Source organism: Pholcus phalangioides, unplaced genomic scaffold (assembly GCF_987345545.1).
Source record: "Pholcus phalangioides strain wild (caught in Gottingen) unplaced genomic scaffold, Ppha-v1.0 ptg000007l_1, whole genome shotgun sequence".
NCBI lineage: Eukaryota > Metazoa > Arthropoda > Arachnida > Araneae > Pholcidae > Pholcus > Pholcus phalangioides.
The window spans coordinates 44,179,554-44,201,012 of NW_028301600.1; the positions used below are offsets into that span (position 1 = coordinate 44,179,554).

The 21,459-nt window shown below is 36.3% G+C and overlaps 1 protein-coding gene across 2 annotated transcripts in view; it reads left to right on the plus strand.

The window, feature by feature from the left end:
- The first annotated feature begins 13,080 nt into the window (after positions 1-13,080).
- LOC149085341 (transforming acidic coiled-coil-containing protein 3-like) overlaps positions 13,081-21,459 on the plus strand; it is a 53,364-nt gene continuing 44,985 nt past the window's right edge. Inside the window, exons 1-2 of one of the 2 annotated variants that reach the window (XM_089233304.1) lie at positions 13,081-13,156; positions 16,116-16,695. In XM_089233304.1, coding sequence (XP_089089430.1) covers positions 16,237-16,695 — 459 coding nt within the window. In that variant the 5' untranslated portion in view covers positions 13,081-13,156; positions 16,116-16,236. Of the gene's footprint in view, positions 13,396-16,115; positions 16,696-21,459 lie in introns of both variants that reach the window. The other variant, XM_089233305.1, reaches the window with a different exon arrangement.

Here is a 21,459-nt window from a genome sequence, read left to right on the forward strand (position 1 = left end):
ACCCGTGCGAGACAGTTTCGGCACCCTCTGGCTTATAAGCTACACGAGTAAAATAATCCCCAAGCTGTTTTTCCAGCCTGGTGGGAAAAACCAAAACCATTCCAGTGCTTAGGGCCTTCAAGCATCTTAATCCGGCCCTGTGTGTGAGGGTCGACCGACTCACCACAGTTGAGAAATTGACTGTTCAATTTAGTTAATTCTATTCACTGTCCTGAACTATGGAGCTAACAGACTTTTATCTAAAATATATAACCCCCGGGAGTTCAAAAATTAGTATTGATACTGTATACAGGGTGTTCTGTTAATGGACCAACAAACTCTGAAGGTTGTTAGAAGGCATAAAGAGGAACAAAAATTTCAATGGAACATGGTGTCGCAAACCACGTTGAGAGGGTGAAAATCGCAAAAAGCGCATGCAAGCTCTGAGTCCAGAGGAGACGAAAGGTGGATGTCAGTTGATCGCTGAATGCGTTCGTGGGTTCGCTCACCATATATGGAGAGCATTTTTCCCATGCTGTGTTTGTGGTTCTGCAACGTTTCTAGTTCGAAGAGTCTGGCCAGTTACTTACTTTCTCGTGCCTGTAGCCTGTACTGCCAATTTCGTTCTAGGTTGAAGAGCCTGGACGATCAGTGTCAAAGAGAACTTTGTTTTATTACTTTGATGGCATTTTTTTAGTCATTTTCCAAGATTTTTAGAGCAACATCATCTGGGCCTTGGTGATAACGTAGTAAATTATTTTCGTCACTAACAATAAAATTAATGTAAGTAGTTTTCCACTGTTGAACGAGAATAGCTCGAATAATGATCACAAATTTGATTTAACACCTTATAAATGCAAATACAACGCCACAACAGGCAAAATGCCCAACGAGGTGGCTGAGAAAAAGATGCCCATAAAAATATGGTTGTCATATATTTCAAAAATACAGCAACCCAATTAAAAATGCAATTAACACAAATTATAAACAACATATACACATGATAAAATATTATACAATGTCCAAAAAGAATACTTATGGTTGTCTTAATCTAAGTATGGATAGCTTCTCGATTTACCTCAACATGTTTATCATATTTCTTTTTAAACGTGTCAACTGTGTTACAATTTATTACCTCTGGGGGGGGGGGGGAACTATTCCATTTATTAACAACCCTATTAGAGAAAAATTCCCTGCGACACCATAACCTTGCATTGTCCCTCACCAATCGATACCGGTGTCCCCTTGTAAAAGCAGTCGATTGGCGGTGTACTAAAAGTTCATGGTCCATCCTATCCATCCCATTGAAAATTTTAAACACTTCGATCATATCTCCTCGACACCTGCGTTCATCCAATGTAAACATATTCAAAAAATGAAGTCTCTCTTCATAACTCAAGCCCTGTGTGCCAATAAGGACACGCGTAGCTCTTCTCTGCACCCCTTCAACCAAGTCTATGTCCCTCTGTAGGTATGGTCTCAAATCTATTGTTCTATCAATTTGGTCCCCATCGAACGAAATTTCTGGCCACGGGCCTGTTCGGTGGATTTTAACAAACCCCAATCATAAGTTTATGATGTCTTTTGTTTTCAAACTTAATCCATATAGTTTTAATATCACTTCTCTGCACGTTACACTCTCTAGCCTTCAAACATGATTTCACGTATATCAACACTCCACCCCCGTTCCTATCAGTATCGTATCCTGAGATGTGTAAGAAAGATTCATCCCCATCGTTCGCCCAAGATTCTGTAGGCATTCCACAGCTATCATAGTTTCCAAAAAATCTTTTTTATCACCCAAGCTCCTGGCATTAATTAGCACATATTTTAATTTGCCCTGTAATGTAGTGTCAATCGAGAAGCCATCCAAGTCAGAGGTGGGTAATTCCCTGTCAATACTGTTGCTATTATCACTAACTAACCCGCATTCCCATCTACGTGGTCTGGGAGTAAAAAACCTGACCTAAGCCTATCGTAAACCACCCAGACCCCCTCCTATTCAGATGAATTCCATTCCAACGAAGCCAGCTATCGGTAAATGTGGGAAGCTCCAAGAACGTGACCCCAAGTTCGGAGCAAATGTTCTTCAGGCCTAAATTGAAATGGTTTTATGACGTGAAAACGACTTCAAAATCGATGCCGGGTGTATTGAGGCAATCGCATCCAAATGAGCGACAGTTTTTATCGAAGTAAATTAAAACTTCAATAACTCCAAAAATAGCCATAGCGCTGCATCTTGGTCTCATTTTAAAGAAAAATGAAAATTTGTGCTAGTACCAGTTTTATATTTGTGACAGCCTAACGTCAGGAACTGTTCACGCGTAAACTGAACCAATGATTTTCGAGTTTGCGGATTCGATACGCATGTATAAACGGGATCATAACTCAAACTACTTATCCAATCCCAGTGAACCAGGTGGCGTTTTGAAGAGGAGTATGTGCTATGACTTATTTTGAGGTTTGAGTTTTCATCTTAGACACTTTAAAATATACAAGGGTGTAAATTTAAAGTGTAAACATATCCTGATTTTTTCAAAATTTCGCGATATATGAGTGCAAAGTCACGCGTAGAACACAAGATGACGAAGAGTATGACACCAAAAACGCTACACCGGAACTCAAAACCAACGCGCAGTACTGCCGCGAGTATACACAACGCATGCGCGCTCGGGCAACTCCAGTGGCATCTGACGGGGTGGTGTATTATAGTACTGCTATGAATTTCGTTGCTTATGAAACGGAGTGCAATGGAAGTCGACCCAGACTCAGCAGACCCCCCTTGGCATTCCCAATGCTGTGGCGGGGGCCCAAAACTGAACTTGCACCGGGCCGACAACTACTTTTAAAAATTTCGCAAGAAACCGAACCCCACGAGAACGAATGGAAATTACACAATTTGAGCGAACGTTTTCTAATTTTTAAATTGCTTAAGTAACCGAGCCCCACGAGAACCTATGAAATGCAGCTAAATTGTAGATTACGAAGCCGAGCACCAATATAGAATCCTTTTTCCCTTCGCAGTTCTACTCTGCACTGTCCTGTCTTCTCAAGCCTCCGTTCTCATTTGCGTACCAGGATAGCCATTTTCGTTCTCGGGCCTTTAATACCGGGCATAGACTACCACTGTGAAAAAATCCGCATTCGTTCCGATTCTTAGAAGTGATGTGCTCTCACTTCAGTCTGTACTTAGCGCGTGTCTAACAACGGTACTGTCGCAACACCGACAATTTTAAATCGCTTAGCGCTATTTCACGCGCTCTTACACTCCTTTTTAAACACATTCTATTCTAGTAATGGTTTGAAAGTTCGTATCCTCATCCATTCCTATTCACTGTCTCTCGTCCACCATTATCCCCTCTTTAGTAGCCGAGAAGCCAACTTCAGATCGATCTTCATTTTGAAATGAATTCCGAAACTTCACATACGTGAAAGTTTGTTTCCATGATCCCCATCACAGCATTTTATACTACGAAAAATTTAATTTCAATTTATTAATACAAGATTGACGTTTTCATGAAAAATAACAGCGGCAGTGCCCGACACTGCCTATTCTTTGATCCTCATGGGGCTTCTCAAAACAAAAATTTAAACGAATATAACTTGAACTTCAAAGAGACGAAGCCCCACGGTAACCTATAATTTGCTACAGCGATGTACCTTCCGTTCCAAGTGACATACACATAGTTAACCGTTACACTTGCTACCAGAAAAACAAACATTGCGGGAATTAAATTCTCGGGCTTAAGTTTGCGGTTTTTAAACGCTTTTAGTTTGAAGAGCACAGATGGTCTCTTTCGCGACCATTTTCGTTCCTGCACAACCAGTCATTCCAAGAACTTGGACGGCACCTTTCATTCGGATTTTCTAGTTCGACGAGGCTGGCCAGTCACTTTCTCGTGCCTGTACGTTCTAGGTTTAAGAGCCTGAACGGTCGCTTCCATACCTAGGTGACCACTTTCGTTCGTGTGCCCAGACGGACACCGATTCTAGTTTTCATACCCGTAGGACTACTTTCGTTCTTACTTGAAGAGCTAGGCTTGCACTTCAGCACGCACATTGTCGGCGCAAGTCTAACAGCGGCTACTGGTTTACTGCAGCGACAACATCAAATCACTTAGCGTGATTTCATGCGTTCACTTTACTCCTCTTTATTGATATCTCGCCCACATAACTAGCTTCGAAGTTCGTATTTGCATCCATTCTAATTCTCCGTTTCTGTTCCACCACCCCCCTCCTTAATTGCCAAGAAGCCGACTTCAGATCGACCTTCATTTTGATACGGAACCCGGTCCTTCACTCGCGACATTTTGTTCCCATGGCTTTTTTACGGGTATCTGTTACCGTTTCTGTGTTACAGGTATCCTTTGCTTTACGCGGTCTCACTTTAGAGCAGTGATTCCCAACGTGGGCGATGGAATGTTCCGGGGGGCGGTAGAAGCTACGGGTATAGCATAGAATCCTATGGGTTAGATTGCGTTGGGGGGCGCTGAGAGAAAAAAAATTCTGAAGAAGGGGGCGATGAGACAAAAAAGGTTGGGAAACTATGCTTTAGAGTATGGACACAGTTACACCGACATCGGTCGTCCGATTATTTTCGTTCAGACGTTGGCCGATAGGGTGATCACAGTGTACCTCAGGCAGTTATTCACTTCAATTCAGTGAGTGTAGACTAAAAAACAGATGTTTCATATCATTGTGTGTTTGGAAACAAGTCCCGCCTTAAAATATTTGTTATTAAAAAAGAAGAAATGTGTGTTACACCAATGACGTTTTTGTGAATAGAGAAAAACTTCATACGCGTTGTTTCACCAACTTCTCGAACAGGATGGTAAAATTTAACTTAGAGAATGATTAAACGAACTTTTTATTGAAAAAATAAAATCCAAAAAGCAGTCAAACCGACGATGTGTACCACCTGAAGAGATACTCTCGGTAACATTGAGAGAGAGAGAGAGGTAAGTTATATATTTTTCACTTAGTATACTACTTATGGTAACATTAAAATATTTGTGATATACTCGCAGTCGGGCAAAATCAAGTGGGAGCGCGTGGGAGGGAATGCTCTCTCGATGTTTGTTTACATGGGTCTGTGTATTTTTCGATCGAATCGGCAGATAAAAACAAATGGAATCGAAATTCGCCCGATGGAATCCGACGTCGGTGTAATCGGACGATGCGGTCGGAACGACTGAGACCACCTGTATACCTTCTGCTTTGTTTGAAATGATCGGGCGACGTCGGCCGTCGGTGGAACCGCCTGATGTCGATGCCACTGTGATCATACTTTAGGGTGTTAACATAGTGCGTCCGTATTTCTGATTCTGGAAACCCGGCGTCGTCTCCGATTGGTTAAAAACCGTAATTTCAACTTTTTTTAGCTTTTAGAAGCGGGTGACTAACTGGAAAAATTTCTTGATGTTTCTCGAGATTTCGGCAATCGGTAGCGATCGGGCAAATCGGAATAAGGAAACACTCCGTTCATTTGCATAGCGTGTTGCCGCTTTACGCAAACCGGCTGTGAAAAGCAAAAAATTCCCCGGAAATATCTTTCCGGTTAAAGATTCCGTGCGTGCTGGACTTGGTATTTGAACTACAGTAGATTGTGAGCGATAAAAGATACACACTGATTTATATTGATAAAAATAAAATGATATTTGTCAATTTGCTTTTGAAAACTCAAACTTGGTACTCTCGTAAATCTGAAAATATTGAGAGAATCGTTCGACATCAGTTAGTATTTGGGAAAAAAGATAACGATATTTACCACGTTTTTTAGGTTTTTTTTTTGTTTGGTTAAGGAGAACTTAATCAAAATATTTTTAATAGTCATAAAATAATTACACCAGGCCTATATTTGGTTTGCCCAAAGGCGGTAAAATTCCGTCAAAGGTAAATACCATACCAACCCTACAGTTGACATGCATCCATTTCGTGATCTGAAGGGATTTTCAATCCTCCAAATCCGTCCAACAAATTGATTATTAATTATAAATATTATTAATTAACGAATAAAAAAAGTGTTTATATTAACTTTATTATTATTTATTTAATAGAACCTCTTCTCAAGGCGAGTTAACTGAGCCCAGAGTAGATGGGAAAAATAATAAATTCGAGAGAGATCTCTTTCTTCCCCTCCTTCATACTTTATGGCAGGGGTAGCTAACAGCTGGCCCACGGGCCCCGATAAGGTAAAATTAATTATTAAATTTTTTTTTAAATTAATAATTTACAAGGTGTTAAATCAAATTTGTGATCATTATTCGAGCTATTCTCGTTCAACAATGGAAAACTACTTACATTCATTTTATTGTTAGTGACGAAAATAACTTACTACGTTATCACCAAGGATCAGATGATGTTGCTCTAAAAATCTTGAAAAGTGACTAAAAAAATGCCATCAAAGTAATAAAACAAAGTTCTCTTTGACACTGAGAACAGTTTTGACAGCATCAAAATCATGTTAATTTTTTTCTCAAGTTTTTTTTCTCTCGTTTAGATTTCATCAAAAAAAAAAAAACAGTTTTTTTCTAATAAACGAATTATAATTTATGAATCGGTTAGGAACACACTGGCGTTAAGGCTCCCCAAGGGTGGGGCTGACAGGGCTCCGACTTCGGAGCCCGAGACATAACGTAACGTGATCATCACGTATTCCCAAGAGACCTTTACGATCTCTGCCCAGGGAATTTGTTAATGTGTTAGTAGACATCCATGCCCGAACCCAGACCTACACAGTCAGAAGCTAGCTCCCTAACCACTGGACTGCCACATCTTACAACTTTCTGTTTTTTCACAAGAAATATTTGGTATTGAGAGTCCTGTGAAGCATTTGATCGGAGGACCCTGTTACTAGATGGGGTGGGGGCATGACTGATGTACTGGAGGAGGGGGAATAGGTTTTTTCCAGTAAAAAACGAAAAATGAAGCACATTCCCCCCCCCCCCCTTCGAGGAAATCCTATGTATTCATGCCTATGGTTAGGAAGCCAAAAAAAAAATATTTTATTTTATATTTTCCAAGAAATTCAAGCATATTTTTTCATTAGTACTCAATGCAATCAGTATTCAATTTTCTCAATCTTTTTCATTGTCAAAAAATTTTAAAAGTGAGAAAATATCGTGAAAATGCCAAAAAAAAGAAAAAAAATATGCCCCAAAGTGAAAAAATGCTCTAAGGCCAGTATTACACTGTAAAAGTTTTGCAAAAGTGCTTTCATAAAACTTTAAAAAATACAACCAATGAACTGTGATCGGTTATATTCGAGCAAATGCAACCGATCAGCTTATTGGTTGTATTTTTCAAGTTTCATAAAAGATCCTTTATAAAACTTGAAAAATGCAATCAGTGAGGGCATCGGTTGCATTTGTTCGAATGTAACCGATAGCATAATTGGTTAAACTTTTCAAGTTTTATAAAAGGACTTTTATCAAACTTCTATAGTGTAATACCGTTCTAACAGTGCAAGAAAAATCATAAAAATGCAAGTGTCATCAACATCCGCGTCCTGGTTATCACTATACCCTCCAACTTTCGAAGACACAAATTGCTCCTAAAACTTGACACGTGGGCAATTTTTCCTACTTTTTCTGCCACCTCATTTGGCAAATTGCCAATTTTAGCAAAATAATAATTGCAAAAAAAAAAAATGGAACAAATGTTTTATTTGTGAGAGAAATTCAAACTATGAATAGATTTGGTGAAATAATTTGCAGAAGAAACTAGTGTTTGATGCATTACATGTAGCTGGGAACGAAACCAAATGAACAGCGAATATTGTTTTGAATACGAAACGAAATGCAACGACCACAGTGTAAAATCCAAATCGAAACTGCTTTTTTTCTTTACGTCAGCATTTTTGTTTTCGTTTTTTTCCCCTCCCACCAGTTTGACAATTAAAAAAAAATTATACAGTATAAAGTACGGCGCGAAAAAAACCGGCATGCACTATGAGCATCCTCCCGGCACGAGTAAACCACGCCCACTACCTGATTCGGAAACCAGGATGCACTATAACCGCACCCTTACGAGATATCGCCCAACACGATTGTTTTTTAGAACTAATTAATCGCTTAAAGAGGAGGTATCTGTACGTGGACTTGTTGATTTATCACGGGGGCAACCTTGTATTTTAGGTATCTGGTCTGAGCTGGATTGTTATCAGGCCTAGGTTCATTCATAGCGGCATTAATCGCATCACAAATTCATCGCAATCTTTTAGATTTTGTCTTCTGCATTTAACAAGAATTCCATATTTATTCATATGTATCATATCGCTTACGTCATCAACCACTCTTTATCAACATATGAAATATTCTTAATGACATCTTACTGGATGTGCCAAAAACGAGAAAAACCTTTCGATAGTTTGTGGGCACCTGAACTAACATTCTCCCTATTGATAAATCCTCTACAGAGTCACTTTAGTAATCTTTGAATGTTTCGCGGATCCAAGTGATCTGGAACCGTATCACGCATTCCTCAAGTGATCCGTAATTATGCCGCGGATCACTTAAGTAATCTGGGAACGGGCAGCGGGTAACATGAGTGAGATGTAGAACCACACTGGGGGCCGCTAAAGTGCTCTAAAACTGCGCCACATGTCACTCAAGGGATCTCTAAATGTGCCACGGATCGCTTAATTGTTGTGGAACTGCGTAAAGGCCAGTGTACTAAAGTGAGAAATATTTTATTATCTAAATTTTAATGTGACCGGCTTTATAAGCATTGAAAAAAAATCTTTTTCACATTACAGTTTTCATCGAAACCATAAGTTTCTTGTTGCAAAAGCGAGCCATATAAGATTTCATACTTGCGATACGCGGTATTTCTTCCAAGATAAAACGGTAGTGAATTAATTCAATGGTGAGACAGGTTCAATATTGACTAAATGCATAATATTTAAGCTTTTGGTCAAGCAAAACAAATATAGATTGAAAATATCTATAATCAAAACTCTATAATCAGATCATTTCGTGATGTGAAGCTAATCATGCCGTATTCATCAATATAAAATGCAGTCAAACCTCGTTAGTGCGTCACCCGGTTAACACGTCACTCCGCTTACCGGGTCACTTTTTGGAAGTCCCAATTGTCCTCCGGCAGGAATTGGCACAGCTATGGCCTACTCCATTTAACGAGTCACTCCGCTTACCAAGTCATACTTTTGCTCTCCCAAGAGTGACTCATTAACGAGGTTTGACTGTATATAAAAAGTTTATTGTTTTCCACTTACATTCATTTTTCTTAAACAAAAATATGCCTTGAAACTCAATAATCCGGACCCCAATTTGATTACAGTCGTATGCTTGTATATAACTACAATCCCTCTTATACATATCCTGATTATTTTCCTTTTTGTTAAATGACGGAAATACGGAACGAGGAACTTTACAAATTTATTGATGTGGCCGTAAAATGCTAAAAGTTTGACTTTTTGCGTGGTCCTAAAAGTAGGACCACGCATATATACATATACAAAACTTTCCGGCATGCATCAATTTGTTAGAAGTTCCTCAGAGAAATGTTTGAAGGGGCCATTATTATTATTACAGTATTACGTCAGCATCGATGAGGGGAAGGGAATTTCGGATTTTGCTGATTTTTGATGACGGGGGGGGGGAAGGGGGTTTGAATGATGCTTACGTCATCAACCACCTTTTATAAAAATATGAAATATTTTTAATGGCATCTTTACTAGGAATGCCAAAAAAGAAAAAAAAAATCTTTCCCTAGTCTGTGGTCACCTGAACATACATTCTCCACCCCATATTGGGGGAGGGGGGTGGTCAGCTAACTGTTTTGTGTCCACTTTGTGTCTCGTGTCTTGAGTGATTTACTGTGATCCCGCATATAAGCGGATACACGCTCATCCGCATGTATCCCTCCACCTCTGTACTATCTATGCTCCTGTATGATGTGGCCGAGAAAACAAGCTGCGATAATTTAAGGGACAAGCACACACATACTACTACTCGTGAAAAAAAATTTCTTGCATGGCGGAAACCTGTGAAAGTAACTAGTTTGCACGTAAGTGGGATATTAAAAAAGAAGCAAACGTTTGGTGTATTTATTTACTATTTCCCTCAAATACTTGATCACGCGTGGTGTGGGCCCACCTTGCACTCGGAAAAGTATTGGTAATCATTGGCTAGCCAAGACCAGACACATCCGCAATAATTCCATAAAATCGAATCAATAGCTAAATACGAAAGAATTACCCCAAATTATCCAAATGGTTGTTTTTAAGCAACAATCTTGCCATTGACTGATCAACATCTTTGCAAATTAGAGAAACCATGATGTAGAAGACGCGAGCTCAATGCTCTGTACTTCGCACTAACTAGCAACGACAATCTGCTCCACTCCTTTAATTAATGCTTAACTTAAACCAGTAATTAATAAACTTAAAACACAAGCTAAAAAATATAGTGTGTTCAATCTATAATCGAGTGAAAAATAATTCCAGTTCATACATAGGAAAGTTCACTGCAGTAGTGTCAAACGGTGGTGGTCAGACTCCCTATGTATATTCTAGAAGGGAAATCCAATCGGAAGCGTACGCAGGATCGATCTTTGGGAGGGGGACACACAAAAGGCTTAGGAATTGGGGCACAATGAATTTCTTAAAGAGAAATTTTTGAGTTATTAGCCTTCAAATAGCATTGAAATTGAAGGAAATTGATTATAATAACATCTTTATTAACTAATATCTTTTATAAATATCTTTTTTATTGTTTTTACTGATATTGCTGCTTTTTCTCATCAGCTCTATTGATTATTTTAATTTGGAATAACATGCAATATGATTTTTTAATACTTTTAATTTAATTTTTTTTAATTTATACATATATATTTTTATATATTTTTAATTTATATACGATCACATATTGAATTTTATTTGTTGTATACATGTTTATTTTATTGTTTGTTTTGTGTTCGGGGATTTTTTTTTAACTTATTTATTAGTGTCATCATTTTGTGCATTCTCCCCCTTTGCTGACTGTTCGTGTGTGTGAATATGTTATTGCTTACTGATATTCCCCGCTGTTTCTTTCCAATTTTATGGATTGTCTGAATTGTGCACCTGTGAAGTTAGAGCCTACTGGCATTGCACAGGTTTGTATGCTAAATGAAATAAAAATAAAATAAATAAAATAAAAGTATTTTCTTCTGATATTTTAATTTTAAAAAAATTGCATCAAAAATAAATTTTTGATCGTCTGGGAGGACCATATAGGGTTCGTGCCCCCCCCCCCCCTCGCATACGTCTATGATTCCGATAAGTGTTAGGAGGAGGGGGCAGAGCTGATAAAATTTTGCTGACAAGGGGGCGGGGTAAAAAATGTCTAAAAATCTGTTGACGTAATACTTGAATGGCCCCTGAGATACATGTGCACGCAGTAGTGTAGCAGAATCGACCTAGATCTTGTTTCTCGTGATCTCGAAACAGCGTGGGGGTGTTGGGACTCTAAATTTCCGAATGCATTTACACTTTGAAAAAGTCCGAAATCGCACAAGGTGCACGTATCATGTAAGGGTTGAAATAATTAATTGGTTTAATGAAGAGATGAAAGTTTATAATAGCATACACAGGTTACAAATTTTTCATATTTATCGAACTTTCTAACTTGATTTGGGAATTACAAATAATAAGAGTGATAAAAATGTAGGGAAATTTTAATTAAACTTTCTTTGTCGAGACGATAGGTGAATATGCATAACCACCGATGTATCACTTTTGCAATAATTAAAATGCATAGGAACCAATAGCACAGAAGGCAAAACGCCGTGTAAATGAGAAACTCGTATAAATGAAGTTTCACTTCTATCATTACTCCCCGTCAGCAGACAATATTTTTGGTTCCATTGATGTTCGTTATCGAGAGGTTCTACTGCATATTCAGAGCAATTAGGCCAAACGCACGTGAACGGATATCATGCGAGAAGTAAAAAGTACCCATACCTAATTAGATATTAACTATTATTATTATATTTTTAACATTGCATTTCACAAGAGTTTGAAGTTTTCATTTCAAGAGCTCGCGAGTCTTATTTAATCACATTTTTTTAGAAAAATAATTTAAACAGAGGCTCATCTACGTGATATGGCGTTTTCCTTTATAATCTCGTTCCGCTCATTTTTGTTTGGAATTATGGCTACTAGTTTGGAATCAGCGCTGCCGCTCGTGACGTCACCACTAATGCGCCTTATATTCTTATTTGTAGTCATAATTATCGTAATATAATTTCTGAGTTTGGAAGATAATTTTATTCCTTGGTTTGAAGAATAAAAGTCAAGTTGGCGTTGTTGAAATATGTGAAAAACCGGAACAATCGGAAAAAACGGGACTGTCTCAAAAATGTGGGACGTATGGTCACGTCAATCTGGATATATCAATCTGGATATATTCCTTTCATGAACCGCCGAAGAAGTCGTCTCGTTGGTTCTTTGGATACGGTTTTGTCATCGAGCTTATATTACGTAATATAAGCTTGATGGGTTTTGTATGTCCCTCAAAACTTCGCGTGAAAGAGGGAAATATCACTCGTGGGTTGAAGTCACACAAAAATCGAATTGAAATGAAAGGAACGATTAATAAAATTTTTAAAACAGCAATTTAATTCCAACTAAATAGCAGATATCTAAATAAAGACTAAAGTTTATAAGGTAATGACTTTTCTCACATTTTTTTAAAGTAACGTATCTAAGCTAGTAAACTTTTGAAAAATTCCAAAAAAATTTGTTTTTTTTTTCATCTTAACACGGTTACAAATACTTTTAGGCGAACAAAGGCAATAATTTTATCTTCGTAAAAATAAAAAACAATGCAGAAGATAATTTAAATAATCTTTCGTGTTCAATTTTGTGTGCAATTTAAAATTATTTTAAATCAGAGACGAGCATTGAAAGAAAGAGAAGACAAAACGAATACCGGATCGAATTGACTTTTTACTTAGTTTCAAATTCAAGTCTGAGACGAATAAGAAATATTTTGTGATTGGTCAACAAAAAAAGCGATGAGTCAAGTGTATACTTGAGTCCATAAAATTATAAGTATTTCTATTTTTCATTACTGCTTTGTGATTGGTACTTATAAAACACACCTCCGCGCGTCTTGGCACTTAGGATGCTGATCTTGATCTTCCTAATAGACTACTGTTGTGTTGACAATTGGTAATGACGGTTTCGATTTATCTTAAAAAACTAGATTCAATATTATTAACAATTTGTAACTAAAATTCTTTCCCTCACACAATTTAGAATAACATCGATGCTCAAATCATTTTAAATAGAGACTTGGATCATTCTACAGGAATATTATGTCCTTTTTTTTTCTTTTATTTTTTTTGCATGGATCATCATTTTCTATCATTTTAGTTTTTCAATTATAAAATGACAGCATAAACAGAAAGGTAATATAAATTGTTGAAAATTGCATATTTTCTTTTAAAACCCATAGAAAAGACTGGTGATTATATAATCTCAATGCAAAAATATTCTTAGTAATGCATAATTTTTTATTTTTATCTATCTCCTCTATTTCTATGTAACTTGTGATCAGTAAAACAAATTTGCTGCAGTGTCATGTAATCAGGGTGGTAGTACTTTATAACAGTGTTATCAGTTTGAATACAGTTATTATTATTTACAGTTAAGACAATATGTTAATATTTAAAATATCATATAGCCTACAGTTACACACATCAGTTAATTCTCTACTTTGATTAACACATTTTTTATTATGTTTTTATTTTGCTAAATTTAACTAGTTTCTAATTGGTTTGGGGACAAAAGAAGAAAAAATGTATTACCCAAAACATTTTTGTGTATAGGCTATAATGTGTATTTTGTGAGAAAAGAAATATACAGTAGACTCTCCCTAATCTGGCACATATCAGACCAGGGTGTGTTTTCTTTCTTATAAAACACACTTAATTACACTTACACTTACTTTATAAAACACACTACTACAAGTTAAAGTCCATTTACACGCATCAAGTAGTTTAGTAGTTTATTAAATTTTAAGTCATCAAGTACTTTAAAATTTATGCAAATGTTAAGGGTAGTTTACGACAGATACAGGAAACTGGCTAAGTGAGGAGATATCAATTATCAATGTTTCAGGGAAGGAAAATTCATCTCTGCCCTCACTGGGACATAAACCCTGGTCTCTCATTCGCTGGATGAGTACTTTACCAACTAAGCTATGAAGACAGATAGAATTTCCTCTTCTTGGAGCGTATGTATATGCTGAATGGCTCCGTGCAATGGACGGTGGCAACATTTTACTAATAGCTCGCAAATGACATCAGGGCCACCAGATGGCGGTATATGACGAAAGACGTCACTCTCCCTTGTTAATACAACAGATACAGGAAACTGGCTAAGTGAGGAGATATCGATGTTTCTGGAAAGGAAAATTCATATCTGCCCTCACGGGGATAGAGATGAATTTTTCTTTCCTGAAACATCGATATCTCCTCACTTAGCCAGTTTCCTGTATCTGTCGTATTAACAAGGGAGAGTGACTTCTTTCGCCATAAGGGTAGTTTAGTTGTTAAGTTGTGAAGTAGATAAACCAGATTCTATTTATTCGGTTAAGTATGTCCTATGCGTATGTGCCAGTCGGTATGGTTGATTATACTTGATTACTGCACCGGACACTTTTTTTGAGCACTTGACGACTTAAATTTTAGTCAACTACTTTATGCATGTAAACGGGCCTTTGGTTGAAAAGCCCATTTGAGTGAGTTAATATCTGCATGTGGACATGCAGTGACAAGTTTTCCTCTTCATGCTTAAAAATCTGCACATACTAGTTATTTCTCAATTCCAATTTGAAAAATGGACAGCAGCACTGAACACATAATGTACACAATCTAAAACATACATATTTACATTCTGGAAACATTTTCTGGCATGTAAAATTTTTTTGCTTCTCAAACCAGTTTTTACAAGGTGGATGTGCTGTTTAGTAGCATAGTTGCTGTTAAGGTACCTCTAAATGTGCATATACATTGTTCTTGAGTGGTTTGTTGGGATTTCCCATGGCTCCCCCCATGTGTAAGACTGTCACAAAATATTTCATCGCGAGCCAGGCAACACACACTAGACAAATGGCAAATTTATGTGGCTCTGCCGATTATGGATTCAGAGTGGAAGCTTGCGCTGCATCTCTTTGATTTCTATATAGCCAGGGCTGCAGTCAGAACCAGGTTGTGTATGGGGAGGGGGAAGTAAAAGAAGAAAAAGATGGAGGGAGAGAAAAAGAGCATGGTAAATTTTTGCAAAGCAAAACCACAGCTAACGGAGGTAGTCTATGTATGTCTATACTCATCCTTTCATTTATCTATCATTAATAGTTTCTTCTGTTTGATCTGTAGCAAAGAAATTTCCTTTTTTTTGAAAAAGCAAAGGAAATTTTAGTGATATATATGCAAGCAATACATCCAGCAATGTTTTTATAATCAATTTCAGCTCCTGTAATTCAGACTTGATGCTGGTTTCTTAACTGACTGGCAGTCCTGTATGGCTTCATTTTTATTTTTTCAAGCAGTTCTGCATATACCTATATATACGGGGACAGATTTTTGGTTCCAAAAATGAAATTTAAAAATGCTGTTCGTATGAGAAAGAGGGAGGAACAAATGGCAGCAGAACCATTTTGAGATGATTTCACTCGAGAGATAAAGAATTTTTTAGTAGTTTTGTAACAAAACCTAGAAACTCTTCTTAATAAATTTTTATCTTAGTTATAGATCAAGGGTTCTCAAACTTTCTCACCTGCAGCACCCCTTTCCCTAATCAACGCTTATCTGCAGCTTCCCAAAGCAGTCTAACAAAGAATCACTTTGAAGAAAAAAACCTTTGTCAGGGCTGCCACTCCGCGGGCACAGTTTGAGAACCCCATGTAATAGACCACCAGTCAATTTCACAACAAATATAAAGAAAAAAATAAATTTTCTTTTCTTCACTTTATGAAATGAAATGAAACTATAATATGTGTATATATATATATATATATATATATATATATATTGTGAAGTAGAAAGCTTTTCTTACGTACACTTGCTTACGTGAGATTTTTATTAAATAGAAATTCATTGCGACAATTTTTTTTTATTTTTTTCAGATTATTTGATGAAATCTAGGAAATAACCAGTGGAGGTATGGTGGTTATTTCAGGACTGTGCAACTAAATAAACTCATAATTACTAATTACTATACAATTAAATATTGATTCTTATTCTGTTATGGCAAAAGATAAAACACCAGTGGATTCAGTTTTGATGTATGATTTAGATGAAAATGTCAACCATTTCCAATGCTGTTATGTTAAAAAAAATTCAAAATATAGCCCAAATGGTAATGATAACCAAAACTTTTTGAGTGGTCCTCATTTATCTTCAGTTGTATCAAAAGATACTGAATTTGATTTGGCTTCAAGCAATTCTGAGAATTATAAGCAGCATAGTGAGCATGAGAGTCTGCAGTATGATATGGCATTTACAAAATTAGCTAAGCCCTTGCACTGTTTACCAGTTGAAAAGTCAGTCTCTTCTACCTCTGCCAACCATTCAAGATCATCCAAAAGTAAAGTCAGTGAGTTTTCTAAAGCAATATCATCAGTTACTAAAAAAGATTTGGAGAGAATCGTCTCATATTCAGATAAGACATGTACCTCTGTGGTTGGCTCTGGTGAGACATCAGAAGTAAGTATAAGTTATTTGCAAATAAATAGTGATTTAAATTATATAGGATGCAAAAGAAAAATAAAATGAATAATGCTAGTTAATGTGTAAAAAGTTTGATAAATGAAAGTAAAAAAAAATGCTGGCTTGTACTATGATTTCTTGATGACTATATAAGAAGTATTTGTAATTTTTTTTTCTAATGCAATCATCAGTTTTGTGCTATTCTGGTATAGAACTGTTGGCATTTGCCAAATGTGGTGCACAGGTTATGCATTGAAGACCCCCTGCTATACATCATTTCATTTGAGTTTGATGCCAAAAATTCAATGTAACAAAAATCAATATAACAAATTTGAATATAACAAAATTCCTACTAATGTAGAGTTGACAAGTAATTATACTTGTAAATTTTATCAACTCTATAAGAGTTGTTAGGAACTTTGTTATAGTGAAATTTGTTAATTAATGTTTAAATTTGATGTTTAATTACAATAATGTTCATTGACAATGAAAACAAATTTCTTTTTCGTGTTTAGTTTCTTGGTAATACATATTAGGTTATTAGCTATGTGACTTGATATACTTTGACACAGAGGCATATACACAAAGAAGCATGGGGGGGGGGGATGCATGTCTCTGCCAAAGGCAATAAAAAATTACAAAAATTAGATATGTTAAAAGAAATATCTTGAAATTTTTTAATCCTTTTTATTTAAAATATTTTTTTTTCAAAGGTTAGTAGCTCCAAATGTATCTGAAAACTTGTCTCAATACCCTCATTCTCTCTGACCCATCAGTGTGCCCCCCCCCCTCCAAAGATAAGTTCTGTGTATGCCCCTGTTTTTACCTATTTGTCAGGTGTAATATTTTTTTCCCTCAATTTGCTTGTTAGTTTCTTTCTATAAATAACTATCAACCTGACTAAATGTGAATATAGGCCTATTACAACTACCTGTATATAGACATAAATACATTTTTATTTCAGATTTGTTTGGCTAATATAAATGTTTAGGGTCAAGTGTTGTTACACACCGATCACATGTTTCTTGTGAAGCAAATTTGCTCATTAAAAATACTTTCATGGTGGTTATATGCATGATTAGAGCTAAATAATTAGTAAATACAGATTTCCCTCATTTTACACAATCTTACTTTACACATTCTTACTACAATACTATTTGAGAAAGTTAATTAAAAAAATGTTAACCCATCAAATTCTCAGCTGGAGTCTGACACTGATTATTTCAATCCTGAAGGCAGCTTGCAAGCTTGAGCTCTCAAATTAAAGATATGATGTAATATAGCGATAAAATCTGTTGGATGAGGATGTAGATGAGATAAATGGGAATCGCGCATGATTGAATCCCCCCATCTCAGAGCTCTTCATACATGTTTATATTTTGAAATTTTTTTCTAAAATACCTTTTGGAAATGGAAAATGACATGACTGATGAAATTCAGAAACACTTTGTGCTGGTTTTTCCTTTCAAAATACATTGGTAATGCCTACAAAATTGTAACCAAAGAAAATTATCCTAATGAAAATAATAATTGTTACATTTGCGAGAGATATTCAGAATTCTTACAAAACTTCTTTTTAAAACTTTTTCTTACTTTTATGAAGAGACAAATAATGTTGCATGAGGCGAATCTCTTGACTGTTTCAATAAAAAAAGTTATCCCATGCTCCTTGGTCATCAGAACCAGTTCATTCATCATCCATATATAGTGTTCATAAAATAGTATTAATTAAATTCATTCATGCAATGTAAATTCATATGATTGATTAACAACTTTGAATAATACCACTATTCTGCACATGCTAAATTCAACTTTCTTTACACAATTTTGTTTTATCTAATTATTTTGTGGGATCAATTGATCACATAGAGAGTGGTTCTCAAACTTTTTCCACCCATGACTCCCTTGGTCTTGACATAGTTTATCAATGGCTCCCCAGAATAGTCTAAAAAAGGATAATTTCAAAGCACTGAACAGGCACACGGCCATACACCAACTCTTCTTGACATCTTTAGAGTTGTGATGCACACTTTGCATGTGTGCGTGTGTGAGAGAAGCACTGACAAAAGTGTGAGATACCTGTACAAAACAAAATTTATGAAGAGTTTTACCCCGAGAGGTCATTCCCAATTTTTAAACACTTGCTAACTTTGAGTAATTGAAAAAAAAATCTTGATTCATACAAAATTCTTTTTGTCAGGTATTATTTATGTGTACTTATATAGAAAAAATGTACTTTTGTCTGATTGATTGTGTGTGAATGAATGCCCATCCGTTGATAAGTATATTAACATTTAAAGTGTGCTTAGAAGGTTTTTAAAAATTTAAAAATATTCCAATGAGATTGGATTCTTCTGTATTTAATTACATGTACATTAATCAGGTGAAAGACTCGTGAAATGAATTCAAAAATGCATGTGTATTAGAATGTGAAGCTAATTATAATATTTTTCATTTATAACATGGGTTATTACTGCATCAAATATTAGGTATTATAATTTTTAGAAAACTACTCTGAATGTTGCATTCATGTTATATTGAAAGGAAAATTTTGGTGTTGATCTTTTCTCCTTTATTTATGTACTGCTTATCAGATAAGATCAACTATTTTTTGTCCTACCGCTATCATTTTACTCATACAAGGGCCAATTCAAATGGGAATGTGCAGTTTGAGGTTGATTCCAAATGGCTTAAGGTCTCGTTGCTGTAGTGGGGATTGTAGCTACCAAGATGTGTAATACCCACTCACCTGCCAGGTAGTAATTTTGTACTGCAATAATAGATTCATGATTGCTCAATAGAAAAATGTGTTTCAAAAATTGATTCTAACTGGTTGGAAATCATGGTTAAGAAGGCGTGTTTCTCTAAAGAAATTTCAATCTGGTACAGTTGCTTTTTTTTGAGTGAGTTAAATTATGTTTGATAAAGTATTTAACGTCAAATGCCTAAATGATGATATTGATGTTTCATATGAAATGACATAACTTTTACTTAATGTAAATGTCTTTTGAAGCAGTGGCATGGGAGCCAGGGGTGCTTGAGAACCCATATATAGGATGGGAACAAACACTTCTCTAATTAATTCAGGAATCAAAATATCCTATGTAAAGCTCATGCTGAGCACCAACAAGGGTGAAACACTTCTGACATCCCTGTCTTAAAGCATTTGAATTACTTTCATTCTGCATGTAAGCTGTGGTTGTAAGGTTTTAATGTATACTTTATTGCATTATTATCTTGTATAAATTGTCTTTGTAGGATACATGATACAGGTTTTTGCTTGACATTGTGAAATTTTATTGTTGTGTGATTCACGCTTGTTGTGGGTTTCAATATTATTTTGTAAAACAGATATGAGTATTGACTCATTAACTGATAAGATCTTGTTGCAACAATTATGAGGATTGTCAAGATTTTGTTTCTTAATAATTTGATATACTCCGCCTTGTATATCTCCCCCTCTCAATATCCTCATTTTTTGGGATCTTACTGCTTCTGGCTATTCACTTAGCAGCCTTGTGGTTAGTGAACCAATCTCCAGTTCAACACACCTAGGTCAACTTGAGCATGGAAGTGTTTGAGTAGTGATTTGAAATCTGCTTTAAACACTTTCATTTCAAAAAAATTTCACTAATGAGCTTTCAGTGTGCTAAAGTCTTGTCTTGGCCACCTATTGAAAGGGAGTTTAATCCATAACCATCCTCTGAAAAATTTCTCTACCTCTAGTCAATACCAGCTATAATGGTTTTAAAGAGATACTGATCACAGAGAGAATTGGTAGAACTGCCTTGGGGAGTTAGTTGTATCTACAATATATTATCCCTAAAGCTGAGGTCTAATTACCCTTCATAGTAACAGCCTTGATTCCAGGGTTTTGATAAGTGTGGGTAGGTATAGATCCCTAGAGGTTAAGAATCACAACTCAAAAATACTTTTTGGTGGAATGCTGAAATTTTGAAATCTCAAACACTGTATAGTTTGCAGCAAATTCCTTACTGTGTGTGTGTTTTTTTCCAAATAGAATTTGCTTAAATTTTCTAGCACTATTTTTCAGTATTAAGACTTGAATAGATATGTGCAGGGCCTCAACAATAAGGGAACACAATTGTAGGGCTTGCAGCAAGAAGGGGTTAGCTCAGGTGTGGCCAACCTTTTTTCGAGTGCCACGATCAGTTTTATTTTCGATGCACGTGCCTATTTACGGATTTCAACTTGCAGACCATACCTCCTGTTTTTACTGGACACGAACATTTTCCCTGTCCCCATAAAATATTGCTCTGCTATCTTCTCTTTGTCAGTCTTCAGTTTGAAATTGTTTTTCTTTTTGAGAGTCGTAAATTCGATTATCGCATGATTGTGTGTGTACGTATATCCATAGAAGTTTCAAAGGGGCCGACATAAAGAAAACATTGAGAGGGCTGAAAAATCGCCATGCGTACCGTATATACGGGACTTAAGTCTATACGCAGTCGGCGGAACGGTGCGTTGCAATGATCTTACTTACACCATGTTGGACAAGCACCGAAATCTGAGGACTCAGAATGCTTGGGTTGTCCTCCAATATACTTTTTAAGAAATCTGAGCCCCCCCCCCCCCAAGAATTCATAGAGATACAATACCACCCATATGCGGACGTCCCTGAATCTCATTCAGGGCCGCAACTAGAATCTTTGTTAGCCGGGACAAATGCCTATTTTGGAGGGTTAGTTCCATTTTTGGCAAATGGGAAATTTAAAAAATACCCACGAGGGGCTATTAGAG